Source organism: Nipponia nippon, unplaced genomic scaffold, assembly GCF_047370975.1.
Source record: "Nipponia nippon isolate SJK-2023a ecotype South Korea unplaced genomic scaffold, ASM4737097v1 scaffold_19, whole genome shotgun sequence".
Lineage (NCBI taxonomy): Eukaryota > Metazoa > Chordata > Aves > Pelecaniformes > Threskiornithidae > Nipponia > Nipponia nippon.
In genome coordinates, this window is record NW_028262335.1 from 446,565 (window position 1) to 471,730 (window position 25,166).

General features: G+C 56.3%; 1 protein-coding gene across 4 annotated transcripts in view; it reads right to left on the minus strand.

The window, feature by feature from the left end:
* EPHB2 (EPH receptor B2) overlaps positions 1 to 11,793 on the minus strand; it is a 131,801-nt gene extending 120,008 nt beyond the window's left edge. For all 4 annotated transcript variants that reach the window (XM_087755184.1, XM_087755182.1, XM_087755183.1 and 1 more), the window contains exon 1: positions 11,597 to 11,793. In XM_087755184.1, the coding sequence (XP_087611310.1) occupies positions 11,597 to 11,681 (85 nt within the window). In that variant the 5' untranslated portion in view covers positions 11,682 to 11,793. The remainder of the gene's footprint in view (positions 1 to 11,596) is intronic.
* Between the last annotated feature and the right edge of the window lie 13,373 nt (positions 11,794 to 25,166).

Below are 25,166 nucleotides of genomic sequence, written 5' to 3' on the forward strand. Positions count from 1 at the left end.
AGGTTGTACTTCACCCTCAGCCCCGCAGATAAGCAGGGATGGGCTTCTGCAATGCCGAGGGATGGAAGCAAATGCCGGGGATGAGCTGGCTCGCTCAGCTTTTGGCACGTGCCCACTTGCCCCCCACGTGCACACCCACCATGTCCCACCAGGATGGGGACAGCCACTTGCTCAGCCCCAGTGCTTGGCCCAGAGGGACCAGCCTGGATGTGCTCCCCAGCAAAGCCTTACTTGCACGTGTCTGCACCTCCTGCCCGTCCCATGGCTTGCCATAAACCACTGGAGCCCAGGAGACCTCCCCAGCCGCCGCTCAACCCAAGGAGAAGCATCAGCAACCTCCCAGAGCGGTGCAAGATTTAGCCAAACCCGGGAACAGAGACCAGACGACAAATGGGAGCAGCTGCCAGTAAATTCAGCGTTTCCAGAGGATCTGTGTTTATCAAAAGCTGTCGCTCTGCAGCCAGAACAGGTGTCAGTCACAGCAAAATCTCATGGCAGCTATTCAATCTGAAGGCACAAGAGTTTGACATCAGACCAAAAAAAGAAAAAAAGGCATCGTTAGCAGCCTTGGAAAAAGAAGAAAGGTGAAGAGCCAAACGCAGCAGCGCAGCCCCACGAAACAGGCGTCTCCACATCACCAGGCGATGCTCAGAGTGGATCTGCCCCCCCGTGACAGAGCCACACCACCAGCCGTCACCCAGCTGCCACGGGTGGACTCAAAGCAGCACCCACCTCCCCCAGGACGGCTCCATCACACACCCGAGCTGGCCTCATCCCACCCGCAGACTCGCTAGCTGCCTGCTGCCTGGAGATTTACACCGAGCACGACACAGAGCAGACCCTGCCCTGCCTGTTCAACACTTCCCACTAGCCAGACACCAACCCCTACTAATGCTGCCAACATCCTAATTAGCACCTTTCCCGTGCCTGCCCTGCTCCCGACTGCTCTGCATCTGTCCGAGGACTCTCTCTGAGGTTCCCCAACGGTAGAGCAGATGAATGGGGACAAGTCCCGGAGGCGCTCGGCACCCCTTCACCTCCAGAGCAGCTGGCACAGCCTGCTCCTCCAGCCCACGCCAGCGCCCCGCTGCTCTGCTATGTGTCTGCTGTCAAGGGACTTCCACATGGCATCAGGCACACTTCTGTGTTTATCCTTTCCGAGCCTCCAGCGCGGTGCTAACATGCATCCGGGACAGCAGAAGCCCAGGAGGGTCCTTGTCACACCAGGACTACCCAGCCCACCACGAGGTGGGTAAGAGAAGCGAGGCTTTGTCCCAGTTTCAGCATGGACAGGGTGGCTCCAGGCTCTGCCCGGGGAATGCATTTGCCCAGCCTGGCTGGAAACTGTCCCTGGTGGGGCCGCGCTGCTCTGCCTGCCTTGATCCACCCCTCGCTGCCGCAGCATCGCACCCCGCGCCAGGCAGGAGCAAGCTCGGAGGGGCAGACATCTCCATCCCACCACCTGGCACGCTCCAGCACCGGGCAATTAACACCCTGCCACCGGCCCTTCCCCACGTCCAGGCACCAGCCGCTCTCTGCTCCCCAGGGAAAGGGAAAAAAACCATCACCGCCTTGCTTTCCCTCCCGGAGCTCTGCCCGTTTCTACGCCAGAGCAGCAAGGAAGCCACGTGCCTGCTTGCGTTTAACACGCAGGTGCTCTCTCAGCGCACACGCAGGCAGCTTGCATGCCGAGGCGTGCATACAAAGGCTGGGGACGAGCACACAAACCCAGTGCTCAGCCACCTGCAAGGGCGCTCCGCAAGCAACCTCAGAGGCGGCGGGGATCCTGCAGGAGCGATCCGCAGGAAACGCTTTCCCCAAAGCTGCCATGCCACAATTAACTCTCTGCAGCCTGGCCAGCCTCCCTCCCTGCAGGCAACGCGCTCCAGCCAGCCCCTACACCTTGTTTTATTTCATCTGCACTGCCCCCAGTTCATGCATTTCTCCTGTTCGCTTTGTCCCCTGATACCAGACAGGCTTAAAAGTAAAACAAGGCAAAGATTTATTAAGTGAGGCTCACCGTAAAGGTTTCCGAGTTGCAGTTGTGGAGCCTGGAAACAGGATTACAAGCAAAGCAAATCATGAAACACGACCGTAACCTCTGCACGGCAAGACGTGACCCCTCACGTGCTCCAGCCCATCTCACACCCAAGCATGTGGCGTGCACCAGCTGGGGCGGCTGCCCGGCCAGCTCGCAGCCGCTCGCCACTGCACGAACCTCTCCGTGATGGCCCAGGGCTTCTGCAACCTCCCCTCTGCTGCACCCAGCTCGTTGAGCTGGCCCAATCCTGATCTTCAGCACACTTTCTACCATACCTTGCTTCAAACCAGCTGCACATGTATTTGTTAGTTCAGAGCACTGCTAGCTCTTATTCAAGACCACAAACAGCTTCTTCAGACACATCCTCAGAATAGGTGGTAGATACAGGATAAAGGCGTCATCCCCATGTGTGTGCTGGGACCAAGCCTTCCTCCTTGGTCAGACTGATGAGTCCCATCACCCCTACCCAACAGCTCAAATGCTGGCCATACAAAAAGCTGAGCTTCTTGCAAGAAAGAGATGCATCTCGTGAGAGAAAGGCTTGAAGCCAAACTCCAGGAGGCAGCACCTTGTCCATACCCGGGGAGGATGAGCTGCAGAGTCACGGGAGCCAGCGGCAGGGAAGGATGCTGCCAGCTCCCTCCAGGAGTACCAGCCATGGCCATCGGCCCGTGGCCGCAGGGAGTGGAGAACAGCGGATGCAGGCAGATACGGGTCCTGGTAGGACACACACCCCAGTCTCTTGGGTGGAAGCAACCACACACCTGAAGGCATCTCAACAGCCTGTTCCTGCCCAGTTTGTCCTCAGACACATCATACCCAACCCTCTAGCCTCAGCAAGCAACCCAAGCCGAAGCACTTGGGGTCAGTGGCCAACCCACATGAACGAGTGGCCTCCTGGGAGGCTCAGAAAAGCAGGACCTCCTCTGGAGACTGAAGAACCTCCAAGGACTCCCTGTCACCTGCTCCAAGACAGAGTGCTCCAATCAGTCCTCCCTTGCCCCGAGAGACTCTGGGATAATAAGAATCTGCACTGCCACACCACGGTGCATGCGATGCTTCACATCCACAGCCTCCCACGACCCCTGTGCACCAGGGCTGTGGAGGATGGAGATGCCTTCTCTCTCCTGCCATCCCTCTGCTGAAGTTGTCCAGGCTCACAGAGGGTCTGGACAGGGGGTCCGGAGGGTCCAGCCCCTGCTCGACCCTCCTCGCCCTCCCTGGCTCTCACCCTCCTCTGCCGCGCAGCAGCAGAGCAGCACTGCACCAGCCACCCGACAAGGGTCCCTGAAAGCCATGGCGAGGACGTGCAGCCAGAGCTCACCGGGCTCCAGCAGCACCCCCTGCACTTTGGGGACGTGATTTGGGAGTTGGGGTGGCAGTTCCCATGGAGGAGGGCTCGTTTCAGCCCTCTGCCAGACAGACAGACCCCAGACAAACCTGGCCCAGCTGGGCACAGGCAGTGAGCTGCTCAGCGTGGGATAACCCTCACCTGCGACACAGTTTGGCCTTGAGTGTGGGGACCAGGCGTCCCTGTGACCCCCAAAGCTTGGGTGAGAGCAGAGGGGAACCGAGCCCTTCACGGCCAGCCCGACCGCCTCCCCCTCCTCTCCCATGCCGGGGGCTCGGCAGCCAGCCGCAGGCTGCCCAGGAGCCCGGCCGCGGAGCCCATTGTTCCCTTTGTCTGGCCTTTTGAGCACGAGCCCGCGCGGCTCAAGGCGTCCCCTCCGCCGCTGGGACGTTCACACGCTTGGTCGCCCTCGCCACCCCCCGACCCGCTCAGCCGGTGGGCGAGGGGCCGAGCACCTCCCCTAAACCCAGCCTTCACCCCCCCAGATGAACCCCAGGCTGAGGGTATCTCCTCTCCTCCCCCAGCTCCAGCCAGATGCTTGCGCCCTCCGAAACGCCGAGGAGGGCAAAGACGAGCACCAACGGGCATTTTCCAGGGGACCTTACCCTTGCCCGGCCACCGTGCCAAAATCAAGAGCCTGTGTAAGGCTGGAAGGCGCTCCCGCACCCGGAGGGCCCACCACCACGGCCAAGGCGATGAGCACCCGGAGCGACGTGGACCCTCCCAGCACTTTTGCCTTGGAAGCTGCAGATGGTCTTGAAAGCCAAGCTGGGAGCTGGGGGGCAACGGGGCCCCCACCCAGCATGGGCATCCAGCACGGGAGCCTGGAGAGGACAGCTTCCCCCTCGGGACAGACCTCAAATACCGCATCCACCACGGGAGGCTGAGCCAAAGGGATTCCCGGCTTCCCTCGCACCTCCAGCAGTGCAGCGGGGGGATGCTCAGGGAGGAGGTGCAGAGAGCAGCCCAGCGTCAAGGGCTTCCTGATGCCCCCGGTACCCAGGAGGGGCAGGGGTGGGCTTCACCCTGCCCAGCGCACTCCTGCCTCCACCCTCCATCGCTCCTGGTTTTAAACCTGCTGCTCGAGAACTCAAAAGCGAGTGAAAAAATACAAAATAATGAACGGTCACCCCTTCCTCACCCTCTTCTTCACCCCGCCCGCGGTCTGACGCACCTCTGTGCCCCCCCAAGCTCCATCTTTCCTGCAGCCCCCCCGCCCGCGTACCTCTCCTGTACAAGCATCTTCGCCCTCCTTTCCCAGCCTTTCCCAGTTCTGAGTTGATGCTTTCAAAGAGCCATCCACAATGACTTTAAGATCTCTTTCTTAAAATGCTAATAAGTAATTTAAAGACTGCCACTGTGCATGCATGGGTTTAGGGTAATTTTTTCCATGTGAATCCCTTTTCATTCATCACTGACTACATTTAATCTGCCACTTTATAGCCAGTGTCATGAGATCCTTTTACAATATTTTAAAGACAACTGTTGTTTTTATCGTCCTGAATAATTTTGTATAATCTGCAAACTTTCTCGCCTTCGAGTTCCCACCCCTTTCTAGCGCGTTTATAAATACGTCGCACAGCACAAGCCTCACGCTGACCCCCGTCCAGTGGGAAAACCGACTCTTTGTTTCCCCCTCTTTAAGCAGATTTTAATCCATAAGAGAGCCTTCCTCTAAAATTACTGCTCCGGAGTCTCCTGGATCACCCAGGGAGCTCTTCTTAAAGGATGCTCATCCCATTTGCTCCGGGCCCAATATTCGTTTTACCAATTTATTCTAAAATATAAGCTCTTCTGCCATCACTGCAGGGCAGCCTCAGCCCTGCCCTGGGAAGGAAAGCTCCTTGGCAGGAGTCCCCTTGGCCTCGGCCATCTGGGGGGACACTGAAGCTGTTCCTCATCTCCCCAAGCGCTCCATCCCGGTCGGGTTGGGTTTAACCTCCCGATTCTCGTTATCTGGGGGGATAATTCATTTCTTCTCACAAGTTGTTTTTCAAGCTCCTCTCGGCCTGCCATATATGGGTTTGCGTTCGCCACGCCACAGTTTCCCATTTTTTTCTGTTTTCCCCTTTTAGACACCACTTCCAATTTTACCTCCAGTGACCTCCTTCAATTTGCCATTTAATCAAGATTTATTTTCTTTTTTAAAACTCATACGATAAACGGCTGCGTGCATTTATCCTGAGCTTTAATATCATTTGCCACATCATGTGCCACTATTTTGCTATTTTAGCTGCTCCCTGAGGCTCGCTCCTTCATTTTGCCTGACTTACAAAATGTTACTGCGTAGTGCTGGTCATTTTACGGATGCGATGGTCTGCCTCTAAGAGCGGTAAGGTAGAAAGAACATCATTTATTAGACCAACTGATAAAGCTTCACCAACTTTTGGAGCTCACCAGCCCCTTCTCGTGCCCACCGGGAGACTGAACCTGCTCCCCCGGAGCCGGCCCCACGCCTTGCACCGCATCACGCGTGATGCTCGGGTCTAAATCAAGAGATCCTCCTCTCGTGGGCTCTCCGAAGAGCCACGATTATTCACAGTCACTAAAACTATAATTTCTGAATAACGCCCCTATGTGACATTTACAGAGGCACAGACCATCCACAATTATAGTTGTGTTTTCTGCCCTTGTGGCCCATTTCATCTCCCTTAACGTTTGGCAATCAGTGCCATGAGTCGGGTCAGAGGGCTACCAGAGCCCTCATGCTGCTCCCCTCATCCCCAAGCATGGAAATCCAGAGAGGGGTAGACGGCACGGCGTGATCCTCACTTACTCCTTTGCCTCCATCCTGCTTTGCTCCGGGGGGGGACCGGCACGCTCCACACAGCCACCCCTGTGCTGCAACCTGGCACAAACTGCCATCCGTCCAGCACATTCCCGAGACACCCGGTATCGGTATGAAGTCTATATCGATATACCCCTGCACAGCCCCCTGCAGCACCTCTCCTTCCTCGCACCCTCCTCACTGCCTCCTTCCAGCCCCCGAGGGGTCCCCGCCTGCCTCCAGCATCCCCGGCGATACCCCCCGTGCTCCCCGCATCCCTGGGTACCAGCCAGGGCAGAGCCCCCTCCCGAACCCCCCTCCGGGGTGCTGCCTCTCCCTCCCGCCCATGTCAGCGCCTTATCGCAGGAGGCCCCGTCGTTACCCCCTTATCTAACAGCTGAACTTTTGCCTCCGAGGATCTCCCCGCTACCCCCATCCCGACGTGATCCAGCGGGCAGCCGCGCTTCACTCCGGTGTCTCTGCAAACCAGAAATCAGGTTTGGGAGGGATTGCAAACCAGGATGGGAGCCGACGGGGGTCTTTCTCGGTAAAAAAGGACTTTCTGTGGGATGGGAACCCCACACCCACTCCCAGACAGACCCACACACAAGCACCCATCTCAGCAGGGTCGGTCTGTTGGGAGCGGGCGCGTGTTGGGGCAGGAGCAGTGGGCTCAGGCTCTCATTTATCACAGCTCTGGCTGCACTCGCACAAAAGCACTCAGGCCTCGGGAGGTATCTCAGCATCCAGTATTTACCCAGCTCCTCAGGCAGGTTTCGCAGCCCCGCTGGTGCCCACCCCTCTTTACAGCCAGCTCAGGTATGTGTACACAAACGGCCGCTGACTAGTGCGGGCAGATCCTTAGCCCGTCTGCAAAGGGGACCGCTGCTCCCATCCTTGGGGGACAAACCCCCAAACCCCCTAGCAGCATCCCCACGGCACAGCCACGTCCCCTCCACGCCCCCAGATCCCTCTGTAGGGTGTCCCGAGGAGCTGGGGGACAGCGGTGGCCACACCAACCCCAAGCCTCGTCCCTACAGCCCTGTCCCTTTGGCATCTCCCCCCAGCATCTGCTCCCTTGGCTTTTATCACCCAGGGAAGATGGAAATACAGCAGGGATTGGGAGTAACTGCTGCTCCCACCTGGGAAAAGCAGAGGAGCAGAGCCGCAACGGCAGCTACACGGCTGTTTAAATCGGGAACCCATTTGGTCTCCAAAAGGAGTTTTCTCCCTCGGTCACTGGCCCGGCAATGCAAAGGGCAGGCGGGTGCAAGGAATGCACCTTGTCAAAAATTAACCCAGGACACAGGGAGAGGGAAGGGAGGCAGCGGCAGGGAGACGGGCAGCACAGGGCTGACCCGAAACCACGGTCTCTGCTCCACGCCTCAGTCCCATTTGTCAAAAAATTTGTCTCCAGCGTGGACTCAGCACAGCGTTTGCAGATCTGGAGTTCAAACGCGTGGGATGGATCTGCTTCTTGACAGATCCTGTGTTTTTCACTGGACCTGCTGCTCTGCCGCATCCCTCCGGACCGTGCTGGGCTCACCGGCATGCTCCTGCAGCTCCTGTGGTCCCGGCACACCCCGGGCACACGCCACCTCCCTGGAGCACCAAGGGCAAAGCAAGTGCCCTGGTGTGACCCGTAACCTCGGTGAGATGGCTAAAGTCTTCCTCCACTGAGAGCGCGAAGCCGGACACGACGAGGCACAAGCCCTGCGTTCGCTGGCATCCCCCCGCACCGCCCTGGGCCTGGAGGAGGCTGTGGAGGTGCTCAGCAGTGTCACGATCAAGCGTACCAGAGAGGTGACCATATTTTAACAATAAAATATGTTACGGCATACATAAAATACAATATACTGTATATTATGTACAAGTATGCAACATAATAAATGCATAACGTATATTGTGTACGTTACAATACATTATTAACTACGTAGGACCACAAAGGTCTCCAGCTTGCTCAGAGGATGGGCACGGGAGTTCACATCCAGCCCCTCAGCCACGGCATGCCCTGGGGATGCCCGCCCCAGGAGAGGATCCAGCCCTCCCGCCCCAGCATCCCTCCCCATGCCCAGCACCAGGCTCAGGACCACGACCGCTCAGCACAGAAGGATGCTCAGCATCGAGCCCCCTCGCCCGCCCGTGTCACCGCTTCCCAGCCAAGCTCACACCGCGCGATTCTCCCTCGCCCACCAGAGCCTGCCACTGCCTCCGCGCCGCCCGCTCCCGGGCCGCCTGCACCCTCACAGATATTAGGGCCATCTCGTTTCTCCTTTCGCATTTTTTGGCACGCGGCTGGCTTTCCTCCAGCCCTCGGGAAACTTGCCAGCGCTGCAAGGTTTACAAAAAGTTAACTCCAACGGGGTGAAGAGCGCCTTCGGGGTTTTTTCCCCCCCCTCGCACACGAGTTAGCCGGGCTGCTGATTTTGAAATACCTAAGTGCCCTTCCCAGCTCCCCCCAAAAATACCTGGGAAGCACCAGTACTCCGGATAGCGTGCGGCGCACGCCAGCAGGAATACAAAGAGGAGCCGTTAGTGATAGCGGCACTGTTACCAACCGGTGTGCGATCCAGACCCTTCCAGGACTCCTTTGTTCTTGACTTTCTGGTTTTGTTTTTTTTTTTTTTAAAAAAAAAAAAAACACACAAAAAAACTTTCCTTTTATAAGCCTGAACTTTCTCAGCTGCAGATACATTACCTTGCAACCGCCTTAACAACTGTACGCAAGTCTTAACCTCTGCTTTATGTACGTTGTCATCCACCTCCCTGTTTTCCATATTGATTTATGTTTTACGTTCTTTTCACATTTCCTTTTAACAGAGCCGGTTTTAACCAAACAGCCTTTCCTCCCGAGCCCAAGACACGCATTCTGCTGGCCAGTGAGTAATCAACTTCCAATTTTCATGCACACTCCTGTTTATATTTCCTTCCCTATCGGCTTTGTTTCTAATTAAGGTTTGTTAAATGCAAGTGAATATATGTCGTACAGAGAAATATAAAGCATGTAGATAAATAAACACCCCACACACGGGCACACTGACTAAGGCTGCGCTTTCAACCACGGATCCCAAAGCACTTTGTCATGTTCATTAACAAAACCTCGCGGCTCCCTTGGGAAAGACGCTTGTATTATTTTACGCCTTGTAATTAGGAAAACTGAGGCACAGAGGAGACAAGTGAAATTACCAGCATTACAGAAAAGCTCTGTAGCAGAGCTGAAAACAGGACTCAAGAGGCAGGATCCCCGGGCAAATAACCAGAACGCGGTTTTCCCCTGAACGAGCCTTTTTTTCCCCCATTTTGGCCCTGGGAATTTGCCAGAGCTGGTGACAGCAGCGCAGAGGGCATCGCCACCACGGAGGTGCCCTGCGGCCGGGGGGATGTGGTGGGGTCCAGCCACCGTCTCCTTGGCCAGCAGCTGCCGTTGGGTCGCTCTGCCCACACCGACGGGGCCCAGAGCGTCCGGAGACACAGATGGACACCGCATCCAAGCATCCCAGGGAGCCCCGGGAAGAGGCAGCTCCCAGAGAGGAGGAAGGAGCAGAGGCGCGCCCAGGGAGCTGCGTCCCGCGCGCTTGCGCCTCGCCAGCTCTCCAGAGGCCTTCACAAGGAGGGAAAGGCTGGGACACGGTAGCTGGTTGCCCCACGCTGCGAGCCACCATCGCAGCCCCGCGACACACACACACACAAGGCAGGAGGCAACAGCGGGGGCATGGGGGGACCCCACCGAACCCAAATCAACGCCTTCAGCCCCAGATGGGGACGGTCCCTGGAAGCATGGTGCATGGCTCCCGTTGACCATCTCCCCAGGAGCATCCCCATCCATGGAGGAGCACACCTTACAGCGATCCCCTCAGGTGATCGAGGTGAGCCCCCTCGTCCCCAGATACATATTCCCCGTCCCTTGGGATGAGCCCAGGCACTCATGCATCCAGCTCCCGCTGATCCTGCCACGATGGCGGGAAGGTCACCCACATCTCTAAGCAAGCACACAAGAACCCTGGGAGCCAGTCACCGACCCCCCAGTGCCGCCCGGCAGCTCCTCTCGGCGCCCAGGAAGGGCAGGGCGGGTGGGGGTGGCACCCCAAGGCGCCTGGCTCCCTCCCCTGCCGTAGTCAGCAGCGGCGGCTCCGCACGGCCAAGCCCGCTCGGGCCCCGCTGGCCAAGCACAAACCCCGTTGTCGGTGTCAGCGCCGCCGGCCGATCAGGCCAGACGTCCCACGTGGACACGTATGCTCCCACAAACACGCTCATCACCCCAACCCCCCCCCATAATTAAAAACATACTGGGCTCATTTGAATAGCATAGCTGGCTAGCGCTCTCCACTGCAACGTAAATAGTCCTATTTATGCCAAGCTCCCATATTGTAAATATCACGATGTATAGCTGGCCAACCCATGAGTCATCTCCCAAAACTCCAACTTAATAAATGGTGCCTCATCCATGTTTCCAGACAAACATCGTCCGCGTAGCTCCCACCGCCCGGCGCCTCCACGCCCAAGGCCAGTGGTAGCCACCCAGTCTGCCCACCAGCCCGGCGAAGCCGGGGGGACAGCAGAGCCACCCGGTCCCTCGCGGGCTCGGACACGGCCCTCCCGCGATGGGCAGATCCCCGTTGACTGCGCTGCGTCGGGATGAGCCAGTTTTCGACCTGACACCTTGCTCTCGCCCCTGCCCAGCCCGGTTCTCCGGTGCTTCCCAGAGCGCCCGTGCAGCGGGCGGGCTGGGGGCACGCAGCCCTGGCTGAGCCGGGCTCGGGAGCAGGCAGACGAGTCCCCCCTTGCCTAGAGCCCACCGCCGGGCTCCCACCCAGCGCCTTCCCCGCGCACCCAGCCCGCAGGAGCTCCCCACCTGCCGCCTGCCTCTGCTTTGTCTGAGCACCGGGGGAACTCGGCGGGGAGCCCAGCTCCTCCCGGGGACGCCGGGAAAGCCGCGCCGCCAACGGGGAGCCGGCCATGAGCTCCAGGATGCCGGCAAGGCCTTGTCGAGGTGCGCCCCAAAGGCTCTCCCAGCCCCCAGCAGCGGGCACGGCGCGGCCAAGCCCGGGCATCCCTCGCAGAGAGGCTCGGCGGCACCCACCCGGCACCCGCGGACCTGCTGCGGGGGTGCCGGGGCGCCGGCGAGGGATGCCCACCTTGGCGAAGGGATGGCGGAGAGAAGGGCAACGGCGGCCATCGGGAGGGTCGGGGGACGGGGGAAGGGGGGGGCTGGCGACGACACGCGAGGGGCCCCCGGCTCCGCACCGGGCTTCGGCGGCAACACCTCCAGCCGGGGCAGCACTTCCCCAAAACTTCGCCTCCCTCCAGCGCTGCGGAGGGGGTGCGGCGGGGAGGGGGGAGGGGGACCAAGTGCCGCGCCCCCCCCCCCCAAAAACAGGGAGAAAGCCCCCGCAGGGGGGCTCGCCCTGCCCCCGGAGGGCCCCCGCCCCCCCCTTACCTTCCACGGCGGCGAGCAGGGGCAGGAGGGCGAGGGGCAGGCAGCAGAGCCACAGCGGCCCCATGGTGCGCGCCGGGCCGGGCATCAGAGGCGGCGCGGCCGGCGCTCCATGGAGGCGGCGGGGGAGCGGCGGCGGCGGAGCGCAGAGCCGAGCCCCCTCGCTGGGGCCGCCGCCGGCGCGGGCACGGCCGCGGGCACGGAGCGCACCGCCGGCCCCGCCGCCGCGGCCGGGCCGAGCCACCGCCGCCGCCGTGCGGGGGAGCGCCCCGCGCCGCCCGCCCCGCCCCGGGGCGCCGCGCTGCCGGCGGGGGCGGCGGGCGGCGGGCGGCGGCGGCGGGCGGGCGGCGGCGGGGCGGGGGGCGGCGGGGGCCGGCGGCGCGGCGGGGGGCGGCGGGCGGCCGGCGGGCGGCGGCTCCCCCCGCCCGCCGATGGTTTCTCCCGGAGCTGTCGATCATCCAGAGAAAGCCGTGATTTCAGCCCAAATCGTCCTCGCCGGGGCTGACTGCGCGCCGCAAAAACCGGGGAGGGGGGTTCCCGGAGGGATGCCCCCGCCTCCGCCCTTCCCACCGCCCGCAGCCCCGCTCCGGCCCGGCGGCCCCCGGGCTCCGCATCCCTCCCTGCCCCCCGCCGGGCCCGCGCCCCACGCCCCGCGCCGCTGCCCACCGGGGCGGGCGTGGGGGGCCCGCGGCGGGGGGCGAAGGTGGCGGGGAGCGCTGCGGGCAGGGCCCGGCAGCAGAAAGGGACGTGGCCAGCGGGGCAAAAAAAAAAGAAAGGAGTTGGCAGCATCCGTGGCTTGTTGCTGGCAGGCTCCGGGCAGCCCTGACCCCCCGGACCCCGGGGGGCGGGAGCGGGAGCGGAGTCCCCGCATTTCCCGGGGTGGGGGGGGGGGGCAGTTACAAGCCCCGCTGCCACCGGGTGGGGTCAAGCAGGGCTTTCCCAGAAGGTGCAAGCGGAGACCCAGCTCCACCGCTCCTGCGCATCGCCCTGCGGCCCCGCTTCCCCGTGTGCCTGGGAGCCACCTCTGCCCTTTGGGCACCTCATGAGCCAAACCCTCCTCAGGACCTGTGTGCCTGTTACCGGGACCATTTGCCCTGGGAGGTCCCCTCTGCCACCACCCTGACACCTCCTCCTCACCCCTTCCAGCCTGCTAGCATCCACTTGGTACCCAGCAGTGCCCCTCTGCTCACCTGCTGCAGCTGTGCTCCCTTTCCTTCTGGCCAGGAGGGGGGTCAATACATCCCGCAGAAAGCATGCCTGTGTCCTGGAGGATCTTCTCAGGGAAGGTCACACCCTGCACGTGGAGCTCTATATGAGCTGTGCAAGAGCTCTTCGTAAGCCAAGAGCTGAAGAGCCACTGGACTGCCAGGCTGGATCCCTGCCCCTCAACTCACCAAACCATCTAAGACGCTGAAAAAACAAGCTTGGCTTACTGCGCTCTTCCTTGGCCCTCTGCTGCCCCAGCAGCTTGAACATCTTGTTCCCTGCTTTGACCCATGGCAAGGGACTCATTTCTTGCCAACCACAGGTATGTTTGGAGGAGGTCAAGGCTCCCTGATGGTGTTGGCCACATGCGTGAGCCAAAGGGGCTTCCTCAACTCAGTGTGGCCAACTGCAGGCTCTGATCCCCTTTGGGAGCTCCTATCACTGCAGATCTTACTGGTCACAGAGGTTGGCCCCACATTCAATGCAGCGGTTTCCAGAGAATCCTGTGGCCCAGCTCCATAGTGTGTGGAGAAGCTTTCATCCTTAGTGCCTCCCTAGGGTTCACTCTTGCACGGAGAGTGCTCAGTTCATTACGAAAGGAGGCAGAAGAAGCAGGGACAGCCAGTGCTCTTGCCACTCCTGCCTCCAGACATGTTCCTCTGCAGGGCAAGGAGCCCAAGCGTCCCTGGAGTTACCCGCTATCCCAGCGCGCTCCCAGGGCTGCCCCATTTCCCAGGCTCTGTAATGGTCCCCTCACTCCTCGCTGCTCTGGAGCGTCCAGCATTTCTCATCAGATGTTAGAAAGCACTCACCATTTCCAAACTCCTCAAACCGTCATTTCAATCCTTCCGGACCCCAGGGCCATTTTTGTGTCCCGCAATGCCCTAGACAGGTATGTCCCAGAGGATCCACCCAGGTCTCCAAAGTGAGAGCCTAGACTCCAAGAACAAGCAGCAGCCCTGTCTGTTTGCCAGAGTCCACCCAGACCCTCTGGATTTTCTTGCAGCTCTCCAGGGCTGTGCTGCCAGAGGCAGTAAGGATTTTGTCCCAAGGGAACTGTCACTGGAGACCTTCCCTCTTCTTCAACTCTTTGAGCATCCCCTTAGGCTGTTGCTGCTGCTGGAGATGGGACCTTGGACTACACAGACTTACTGTCTGACTGCCTCAGTGACTTTGAAGATCTTACGTACTCCTTGGAGCCCAGGTTGTCCCCTGAAGATGCTCTTCAGAGCCAGTCATGAATTGTGAGCATTGGTCCCACCTCACGCCTTTACTCTGCTCCCAGGAAGGGCTTTCTATGACTGTCACATCCCTTCGGTGTCCATAGGAAGGCCTGCCCAGGCCCCACAGCTACCCTCACAAGCTTGCTGTTGTCAGCGTAGGGGGTGCGACCAGCCTTCACCCTCTGTCCTACAGCTCACAAGCTTCTCTGGTCCCCAAGCCAGAAGCTCCCAGCAGACCAGCAAGCGCCACGAAGCACCACGCCATGGCGAGTGATGCCGGACCTCCTCCAATGTCCTTTTCTGCACCTTCCTCTCATTCTGCAGCAGAATTAGTGGCGTCCGTGGAGGATGGTGGTGGACCGGGGAGCACCGTACATCCTCACTGCTGTCCTCAGCCAACCACGACAATGTGAGTTCTCCTTGCTGCCATCTGGTGACAAGTGACCGCAGCGCTATGCCACATGGACCTGACCACCATCAGGCGGCTGGTCCCACCTTGGGAGGCAAGGTGTATTGGTTATACCGGTAGTTGCTGCCCACATCTAACCCTTGGGCAGCACCGTTGGAGGACGACGCTTGAACTCTGCTGCAAAGAGCGTCAGATAAAGCCTTGTCTGGGAAAAGTAGCAGCACTGGGGTTACAAAAATTGGGACAGCCACCACTTCAGTTGCACCTTATATCAAAAGATGGTTCCCAGGCAGACAGAGCCAAGAGAGATGACATCTAGGGGACATTAAAACGGGTTTGATGGTGACGCATTTAATGTAGCATTTTCAGTTCCTGGTGCAGGAAGAACAGGTTTCATTTGCACATGAAGCCCTTGGCTCATCACGCCTGGAGGAGGTGGCTTCCTCTCACTCTCTGCAGGTTAGAGACATGCAGTGGGCAACAGCCAGGAGTCAAGGGAGACACAAAGGGAAGCAGCATGAATGATGCAGCATCTGTGCAATTGGGGATACAGAGCTGTCATGCGCAGACTCAAGGCTCAGTGCAGCCATCCCAGGACCAGGAGTGAGAGGGAGCATCACCCTAGGACCCCCAGCCACCAGAAGGGTCCAGGAGCGGCTGCTTCTTCTTGCCGTCCAGGGAAGCTCCATCCCCTGGAGCTATTTGATCAAGCTCAATCCCCCAGTCGAGGGAGAGGGCAGTTAATTTTGGATGGGAGGGATGGGGAGTGAGTCCCTTGGTGGCACCTAGAGCAGCAGATCTGCCTGTAAAGACACACCGAGAGCAGGCAGGCGGCTGGTCGGGGCTGCGGAAAGACGCCCTGTGGGAAACCGGCACCCTTGCTCACGTCTCTGCATGCGAAAGGAAAGCTTTTCAGCTCCTGGCTGAATCCCTCGGGCTCCGAGGAACCTCGAGCTTCCAGGGGCAGGTTGGGAGGAGGTAAACACGAGCATATTTCTACAGAAATCGGAGTCTCCCTGCAGCAGCAAATCCCGTAAAAGCAAAACCCAAGTGAAAAGCAGCTTCAGCTGTTCTGGCTCTGGCTGTGACGGGCTTGGCCCCAGGCCAGTGAGTTAATTCTGCCTATTAACTAATAGTATAGTATTGTCGGCAAAGATTCATTGCTAAACTTATGTTTTTAAGATATCACTTATCATTTAAACACTTAACTCTTGATCCTCGAACATGTACAGGCACCATGTAGCCCTGCAGCCATGCTGCAGATAACCAAAGCCACCGCTGGCTGGGGAGGCCAGGCAGTGTTTAACCCTTTTTCCCTTCTTTGTCTGAATGATAAATTGTCCTGAGCAGCACTTTCCAAAGGAGAGCAGGCCCTCCTGCTCAGGGACTGCTTATTATCACCTACTTAATGTTCCCGAGCTCAGCAGGGATGGAGGAACTGTTCCCAATAGCGGGCTTTTCCAACCTCTGTGAAGGGTGTGTGAACAGCAAGAGACCCCGTAGATATATGTGATTGCAACCTGTCACCGAGAACAGCCTCCCTCTGTCCTTCCTTGCCTTTCCCCGTCACCCCAAATGCTCTGCAGTCTGGTGGAGAAGCAGGTCTGGTCCTGCAGGGGGAAGGGTGGGAGCAGCAGGGGCTCCCCACCCTCCAGGGCTGCTCCAGCACCCCTGGGTGCTGCCCAGCACCTCTCAGCTCAAGATCCCCTGTCCCTGATCTGTATGGTAAAGAGACATTTTTTGGGGACCTTAGACATCTCCCGCCATCCCGCTCCCCTTCCCAGAGCGGACCAGCATCTTTACCAGTTGTACTGGTCTCCAGCCACCATCCAAGCAGGTGTTGGCTGCAACCCACTGCCCTCCCCACCCCACTGGGGACGTTGTGGGGAGGTTTCTCTGTGCAGAGTTAAATCAAGATAAAGCTTTTACATCCCTTTACGCTTTGTGAGGGTACCTGGCCCAGGATGGCTTGTGCTGAAACGTGACACTGGAGAGCCTCCTCACTCAACCTGTTTAGCTTGTTGCAGAGTCCTGCCAGGAGGGAGCTAACGGAGGAACCAGCAGCTCCCTCTCCCCTTCAGCTCTTTCCTCTGGCATTTCTGAGCTCATCTCCTGCAAAGTGAAAGATTCACGCATGTTATGAACTCTGATGCTACCTGGTACCAGAAGCGGGGATGAGACAGAGAGGAAAGGAGGACGGTAAGAGGATGGCACAGGTCAACCAAGCATCGTCCTGTGCTGGGACCTCCAGGAACGCAGCAGAGCCCCAGGAAAGCTTCAGGTGAGGATTTAATCTCTTTGGGGAGACAAGGGCAGCTGCAGAGAGGAGTGAGGAGTGGAAGGTAGCCGTATTCCTGTTGCTATTGCATTGTCTGAAGTCTTAGGTTTTAGAGCCTTCAGCTAAATTAGGAAGCAAAAGTCAACTGGTAGATTGCATATAAGATCTGGAGAGTATGGCACTCCTAAAATGAATGAAACTTTTGAATGGTATCCATGGGAACAAATTAAAGAGAAGAGGCACTTTTGAAGCATTTAAAATAGATTTAGAACTGTAGAATTGGGCAGAAAATTTTTGATATTTTGTTCAACAGCTAATTTGAACCCAGCTTCTGATGACAGAGCTGAATGCAGGCAGGTAAACCTCAGCTGAAACAGGTAAACCTTATATTAGACGCTGCAGAAATTATCCAGTCGTGGCTGTATGTTAACTGGCTGTAGAGTTAAAAGAAACTTTTGGAAAAGTAAAGTTTATAAAAGTATCTCCTTCGGGACTGCAAACATGTCAGGTCTTCATGAAAAAGTTGATATCATAAATAAGCAGGACTTTACGGAGAGAGAAAGAAAAAAACGTAGATAAAAAGAAGGCAAATTTAAATAAAAGCATACACATAACAAGGAACTCCCAATTTCCCAGAATGTAGAGAAATGCAACAATCAAGAATATAGGTTATTACTCTGTTTTAAAAAATGCATAAAGAAAAAAAAGGTATTTAGATATACAGCAAAGAATAGGTGGAACGATCACCAGAATATCATATTATGCGTGTAAATCTAATCCAGAAGACTTTACAGCCATGAGGCATGACTGGCAGAAGGTGGTTTTTGTATTCTGGAAAATATTTTCATTTTAGCCCTTGATTATTTTACAGTTAGCCAGAAATAGCAATGTTAGAGAATAACACTGCCCAGTAGGTAACCTCTGATGAAAAACTGCCAGGCATTAAATACTGACAGAGGTAATGACAGAAAAGGATGCACGATTTAATTGCTGTCATTTTTAAAGATTTGTAAAAGAAAAGGATGTAACCCAAGCTATTTTGTGGCAGGGCATCCACAGTCTTCTGGAAAATAGTTTTAAAGTTGTTCAAAGGAAGCTAGAAAAGCTGAAAAGTCAAACTCAGGTCTCTGTTTAATACTATAAAATTACAGGGTGGCATCCTTGAAATTGAGAATGCTGAAATGGCATTTAATAGGAAACTGGGGAGAAAACTACCTGTTTTTTGTCATCGCTGGTGTTAAAAATAGGAGTTTTGCAAATGCTTATGAACACTATGAAAAAAAGCAACATTACGTGTTATGTTCACAGCACTCTTGAGCAAAATCCTCCGGTGCCCTGAGATGGCGTAGGTTTACGAGAAGGCAAATATAGGATCAACGGCAATGGCATGTTGTGAAATTGCTCTTTTCTCCTAAGAGGTTATGACTATAAAAAGGCAGACCTGAAGGAGGCAACCACATCTCCTTCCACAGCAGAAGAATGGAAAAGAGACAGATTGTCTGGGTCTTTCCAAAGAGGAGCAAGCTAAGGGAGATGCAGTGGCATGGAGAAAGAGGAGTGCTGTGCAGACAAAAACCCTCCAAGGTCTGGAGATAAAAGGTCAGGAGTCAGCGGGAACGGTGCCACGTGCTGTATGATAGCCATTTCACATTTTCTCTTTGGGTGTGGGAATATCCACTCCATTAAGTTTTTGGCTAAAATGTGACTGAGCTGGAACAAGTCCTGCAAAGTGAGAGAGCCGCTGGACGCTGGCAAAGGCATGCGCAAGCTCTTCATGCTGATATTTACTTACTTACCTTTTTCTTTTATTGAAGACTCATCAGAGTAATAAGCTGTAGCACCAAGTTATCCTCTCCTGCCCGGAGACAGCTGGGGGATGAACATGAGGTGTGTGCAGGGAGAAGCGCACAGCATGCGGAGGCAGGAGAGCAGCGGGATGGGACAGGACAGCACTGACGATGCACAAGCACCGTGGAGGTGGTGGGCAGAGAGAGCACAGCTTCGAGGAAGGAGAGGCAGGGGGTCACACTGAAAATGTGAGCAGGAACTGGGGGGTCAATTTGGGGCTGGGCAGAGGGAGAGGAGGCATCCCTGCAGGGCTCGAGGAGTGTTGGCCGTGGCACACGAGACCTGCTCCATGTTTGTCCGCCGGCAGGAGATGAGTCTGGCAGGCGGTGGGAGGAAACGCTGCCCAGTTAGCCAAGACGGATGGAGCATGGATGCCTCTGGAACAGCCTGTCCATCTGCTCTTTGGGTTGCTGCCCTGGCGACATCAGGGACCTGCCAGCAAAAAAGCGCTCAGGTGACTCCCGTCCCCTTGACAATCCCACGGCACCACCGAGATGAAGTAGAGCTGGTAGAGAGGCTGTTGCACAGGTTCCTGCCATGCACACCAAGCACAGGGCGCTGCAATGGTCAGAAAGGTCATGGTTTCATCCTTTCATGGAGCCCTTCAGTGTTGCCGATGAGGAGGCTCTTTGCATTTTTCCATGCAAGACTTGGTCCTTGCAGCTACTGGGACCCCTTCGTCCCATTGGCATCAGCATCCTGGCTGGTATCTGAGAAACTTCTCTTTCTCGAGTGTTCCTTCAGGGGACTTTTGTGAGCACCTGGGGCTGCTGTCTCCTGCTGAGCCCACGGGAGGTGTCCATGCTCCTGCATTGCCACAGCGTGAGGGCTAAGCTCCTCGCCACCCTTTCCTGGCACCAGGAGGGGACTGGGTGTCTTGAGGGGTGCTGTGGTGGCCAACATGACACCAGCCTGTATGGAAAAGTCCCAGGAAGACACACGGAACTACAGAGCTGCAGCCCGAGGCTGCTCATACAAGGCAGAGGGTGTGGAGTTAAAGACACCAAGACACCTCTGTCTTGGATAGAGTTAAAGACACCTGGGTAAGCGCTGTCTGCTAGGGGAAAGTCCATGGGGCTTCTGCAAGGGGAAGTCCTGCTCCACAACCCCTTGGAGCCCTTCAGAGCAGCCAAACACATGCAGATCAGTGCAATCTGTTCATGTCATCTGCTGGGGTTTCCAAAGGCTTTCCATTAAGTCCCTTGCCAACAGTTTTTTAAGGAAAGCACGCAGCCAGGGGGTAGAAGGGGAGTTCCTTGTCTTTTTAATTGCTTAAGAGATGGTAGCAGAGAGGAGTAAGCAGCAGGCACTGTAAGCAGAGGGAGCTCACCAGTCAGTCCCACAGGGTCTGAGCTGGGACCCGTCCTCTTCAACAGATCCAGAAGTGGCAGGAATAGGGATGAGCAAGGAGGTGACAGCGGATAAGCAATGCACGTGGGGAGGACAACCATAACCTCCTTGCACAGTGACAAGCTGGCCTCTCTCTGTCTTTTCCCATAAGTGAACCAAGGCTGTCAAATGAAACTTGTGTGAGGTTCAGGGCCAGGTTTGAAAAGATTGGGGTTCAGGAGTAAAGGAGGTGATTCTTCACATGGATGGGAGATGAACTGTGGAGCTCCTCAGCAGACCTGTGGATACACAAAACTCACAAGAGATTCAAGTGGAGACTGGACAAGTTCTTGGAAGAGAGATCCAGGAATATATAATACACAGGGAAACCCATGGAAATGAAAATACTTGGGAAGTCTTCAATACAGATCTTTCTGGGCTCAGGCAGCCCCCCAGCCTTTCTCCTTTCTGCCATTAAAACCCTTCCTGGGCCCATGGGAGCTGTTGTGGATGGTGGAGGTTTGCCCCACGGGCTACACCGGCCTTCGGACTGCACCACTCCCTGGCATCAACATGACACCAGCGCAGGGATGGGGACCTCCCACGCATCCTTGCTGACCAGCTGCCAGCCCCATTCACACCAAGCTCAGCTCCTGAGACAAAGGCTGCCGTATTCCCTTACTCATCTCCAGGCTGCTATCAGAGAGGTCTTTAATTTGGTCTTACTTAAAACAACTCTTTGCTCTTTTCTTTCTTGAGATGGTTGGGCTCACGGGTGCTTTGAGCAACCTGGTCTAGTGGAAGGTGTCTCTGCCCACGGCAGGGGGATTGGAACCAGATGATCTTAAAGGTCCCTTCCAACCCAACCCATTCTATGGTTCTATGGTTGCCATTCTATCTGGAGAGCTGGGATTGCCAAGAGCCAGAGTTGCTGTGTCAGTGCTGGCTGGGGACTTTAGCAGGAGAGTGAGTGCAGGGCACTGAAGCAAGGGAGCAGAAGGAGGGGAGCAGCAGGCAGCTCTAAGGGGATCGTGGCTGCTCCATCCCCTGGAGGCACAGCAATCATGGAGGCCTCCAACCTTGGGATACGGAGGCAGGGATGTGTCAGGCTGGCTCTGTGCTAAATACATTGCTCAGCAGGTGTACTAGAGAGGAAATAAATCAGCCCCTGATTTACCTGGGAGGACAGATACTTCTTCTCAACTGGTTTTTAATTTGGAGTCAATTTGCAGGACTGACTGTTCAGATGTCTCTAAGTGATCTGTGCTGCTCTTGAATCAAACAGGATTTTCCTTCTTTTCAGATCAACAAAACTGTGCTCTGTAAGCGGATGTTCCAGCTAATGAGGTGTTAAGTGTAGAGAGAATAACAAGGACTTGAGGGCAGATCCAGCTGCTAGTAAAACCAACAACCAACACCAAGATTGTCCTCAGCTTTGAAGAACAACTTCAGACAAAGAAACTGTCTTAGGAGTAGGATCAATAAAAAATTAGGAAATACAACCACAAAAATATGGCCGTATGTTGTGCTACAGCTGCATTGTGTGGCTACATATGTTCCCTTTCCTCAGGCCATCAGAGGAGTCTGATGACAAGGGGCATGCTTGGAACAGACACAACCAGTGGCTTTTAGTGCAGAGCACAACAAGGGACCTACTGGGAACAGCCTCCAGAGCCCTGAAACACCACAGCTTGCTGAAGAAATGGCCACAGAAGATGTAGTGGATTATATCAGGGAGGTTTAGCACAGTCATCTGCTCCTCAGGGAGAAGAGACGTTGTTTGGGCTTAAGCTACACATCTTGCTTTGTCGTCAACCAGGATTCCTTAGCAGTGTCTGTAATGCTGCAGAGGAATAGCTTCAGGGCTAGCCTTGAAGCCAAATTTATCATCTGCCCACTTTGTTTGCCTTTGGAGCAACCCAAAAGCCCAGCTGCACCCGCGCTCAATAGCACTGTACAAGGACAGAGGGATGCACAGGCAAGGGCAGTGCAAACGCAACACGCTGGACTTTGCAGTGTCCTGGTCTTCAGGACACTTCCACATCACAAAATCAAAAAATCACAAGGGTGTTTTCTGAAAGGGACCTCCCTTGGTCTTACACCATGGACACAGGCTGAGCTGGCGCATCAGCTGGACATCAAGGTTAGGGAGAAAGCCCACAAGGAGGCTGAAGAAGACCAGGTGGGGCAGAGCAGTGTGAATGTCCTACAAATGCAATGTCAGGACACAGGGATGTCTTAGCATGGGACCCAAGCATGGTGGATGGAGGATCAGAAACATTTGGGAGAAACACAGCATGTTCCCTCAAAACAACCACCTTTGGCAGATATCCTGCTGGCTGGACATCGCCGAGTGATGCTGAGAGGTCCACGGTACCCTTGGGGCAGATGGTAGGACACCATCAGGTCCAAGACTCACTCAAGGGCTGCAGCAATGTAGGGAAACCTGAGGCTGTAGGAAATCCCCTGGAGGGTTTCCAGGACTTGGCCAGACACAGCCACATCCACCCTGATCTAGTGTTGATGACAGTCCTGCTGCAAGTGGGAGGCTGGACCAGAGTCCCCCGCATGGGTTCCCACCACCACCTCTAGGAGGTATGTGTATCTCGTGAACTGGCCCTCTCTGCGACTCAGATGTTGGGGTTGCAGCAGGAAAGGGAATAGCTATTCTTGCGGCACCTGAATCTATTGCTGCCCCACTGCTGCGGGAGGATAAAGGCATTTCCCCCGAGCGGGGCAGCCCCCCCTGGGCAGCAGGGATACAAGACCTGGGAAAAAGGCTCCAGCAGCGGGTCCCTCACTGCCATCGCAGCACGGGAGAGCACTTGGCATCGTTTGAGAGAGGTCACCAGTGGATGGAGCCCTGGAAACAACACAAAACTGGCAGAAAGCCAGCGTCTCTTGCAGCACTGGGGTTTATCTTTAAAAATAACAAGGACAGCAGCCCCATTTTGCTGGAAAATACCTGCCCGGTGCTGGGATCCTGCATCCTTAGGTGCCTAGCTGACAGAACTGGGCATCCTTCGGGAGCTGAGCTGTGTTATCTGACGAAGGGGGATTATGCTGTGAAAACTGCTCGTTGGGGATTGTATATTAACAGGATATGCTCAGTTAGTTGACAGGAAGCAATAAAGTAATTTGAAGGAGACTGGGAGAGAGTGTGTGAGTTCCTGCGTCTGTGTTAAATCACGGCACTAGATAAGCAAACAGCGCAGCCCCGGAGCGGGCAGGAGAGCTGCCAAGAGGGAGTTGGCCGGTGCCAGAAATCTCCAGGAGCTGCCGCGAGTCCGGCTCGAACGCGGCGTGGAAACCAACGGGATTGCAATCGCAACCCTCCCAGCCCCTGCTTAGGGCTCCGGTCTTGCAGAGGGAAGGTTGGTGGGTCCTGTCGCTTGTCACCCCAGCTCTGCATGCATGCATGAGTGGAAAGAGAGCGTCACTCAGCAGCCAAGAGACCCTGATGCTTGCTTGCAGGAGCCCAGCCCACCGGCCTTTCAGGGGCTCTGGGAAGGAGCTGCTCCTCCCAGCATATCCAGGCCTGGAGGAGGAAGGGGAGGAGAGCCAGGATGAGAAATACATGCAACTGCAAGAAATGAGGCTGCGAGAGCTGCCGAGTGAAGGGCGAGCCAGAGACTGCCTGCAACAGCAAGAGGAGCAAGGGGGGGCTGTCGAAAAACATCAGGCACTTTGCGTTCAGCAACTGGCACAGGTTTAAGCACCCTGCTCAGATCCTGCCTGGGGGAAGCGGTGCCTGCCGTGTGTGTGCCAGCAAGCACAGCACCTGGCACGCCGTCCCTTGCTCAGCCTCCCACGTCCTGCTGGAATCAAACATAGCAAAAAATCAGCAGTGTTTTTCGCTCTCGTAGAGCCTTTGCTGGCCTCCAGGAGGGGACGTTTGCAGGCCTCCTGCTGCAATCTCTGATCCGTTTTGTCAGGTATATACTTTCACACCCTGTGTGATTGCCCGGGGAGCTTGCTGCCACGGGATACGAGCACTGCAAGATCTACAGAAGTGCGTCTGTGTTTGGTGGAGGCCGAAAACCCTCAAAGTGCTCTCTTCAGAATAACAAAAGTAAAAAAAACCACATATGCTGCCTTCCACCATAGGCAAAAAAACCCCCAACCCTGACTCTCAATGAGTGTTGAACCTTTTTTCCCATGTGTTAAGGGCTCCTACCTAGGCTGATCAGCAGGACACTTCCCTTGGCAATGGATTATGCCAAAAATTGTATCTTACTCTGAAGCACCCAACGCTGCCCCTCTCAGAGAGGGTCTCCTAGTGCACAGAGCACCAGTCCAGCATGCATTAGGCCCTCCTGTATCTGACCAACATATTCGCCAGGGGATGAGCACCAGCGAAGTACTCACGGTCCTGCAGCTCTGCTATGAGGAGGCTTCCCTGGAAGCTGAGAGCATGATGCAGGTAGACATCTACATGGATTGGAAAATAAGTCCCTGTTGGTGCTGTTCATGAGTATGTTGGTTGCATTTCATGGGGCATCACAAGTCTTCCCTGTTGAGGAGGCAGTGGTGAAGGGGACAACAGTGGTAGATCCCTGGAGGCAGAAATGGTCAGACAGACACAGTGAGGTAGGGCCAAATCCACACATTTCATCATTCCCTCCCTGATCAATGATTGTTGATCTGGTCCGGCAGACGGTCAGCACCTTCACATGAACCTGGCCCTGGGCAGCGGTCACCAGTGTTGACACTTGTGAGCCCCCGGGATGGTGCAGCCCCTGCCTGTGGACCTGGCTTCCTCATTTTGAGCCTAAGTCTTGAGGAAACATACATTTTCCCTTGTGTTCAGTGACCTCCAGCAGCCCTGGTCCTCAAAGGAGAGCTCCCCCCCAAGAGCTGCTAAGCACCACACAGACCACAGTCAAGGTGGTCTGCCTAAATGTTCTTGAATTTAAGGCAAGTGCAGGCTCAGCAGGTGGGGTCGAGAAAGTCTCTCTGGTACTGGCCAGGGGATCAGGAGAAGCAGTTGTAAATGCAGAGGGAAGCCCAGGGGCTGGATGGCAGCTGTGGGGCAGGAGGGGTTGCAGAGAGCTGTGGGGTGGCCAGTGCTGACCTGTCTTGAACTCTTATGAACTCTCTGTCTGATCGTCAAGGGCATTAGCGCAGCCCAACAGTTCGTTAACATCAGAGCTGGGTGCTGTGGTGTGTGCACACGGAGGGCTCCAAAGCCACTTGCTGGCACTTAAACAGCAGCTGCCTGATATCCAGAGCTCAGTCCTCCCCAGTCCCTCAGCACGCGTCTCCACGCACATGAGCTGC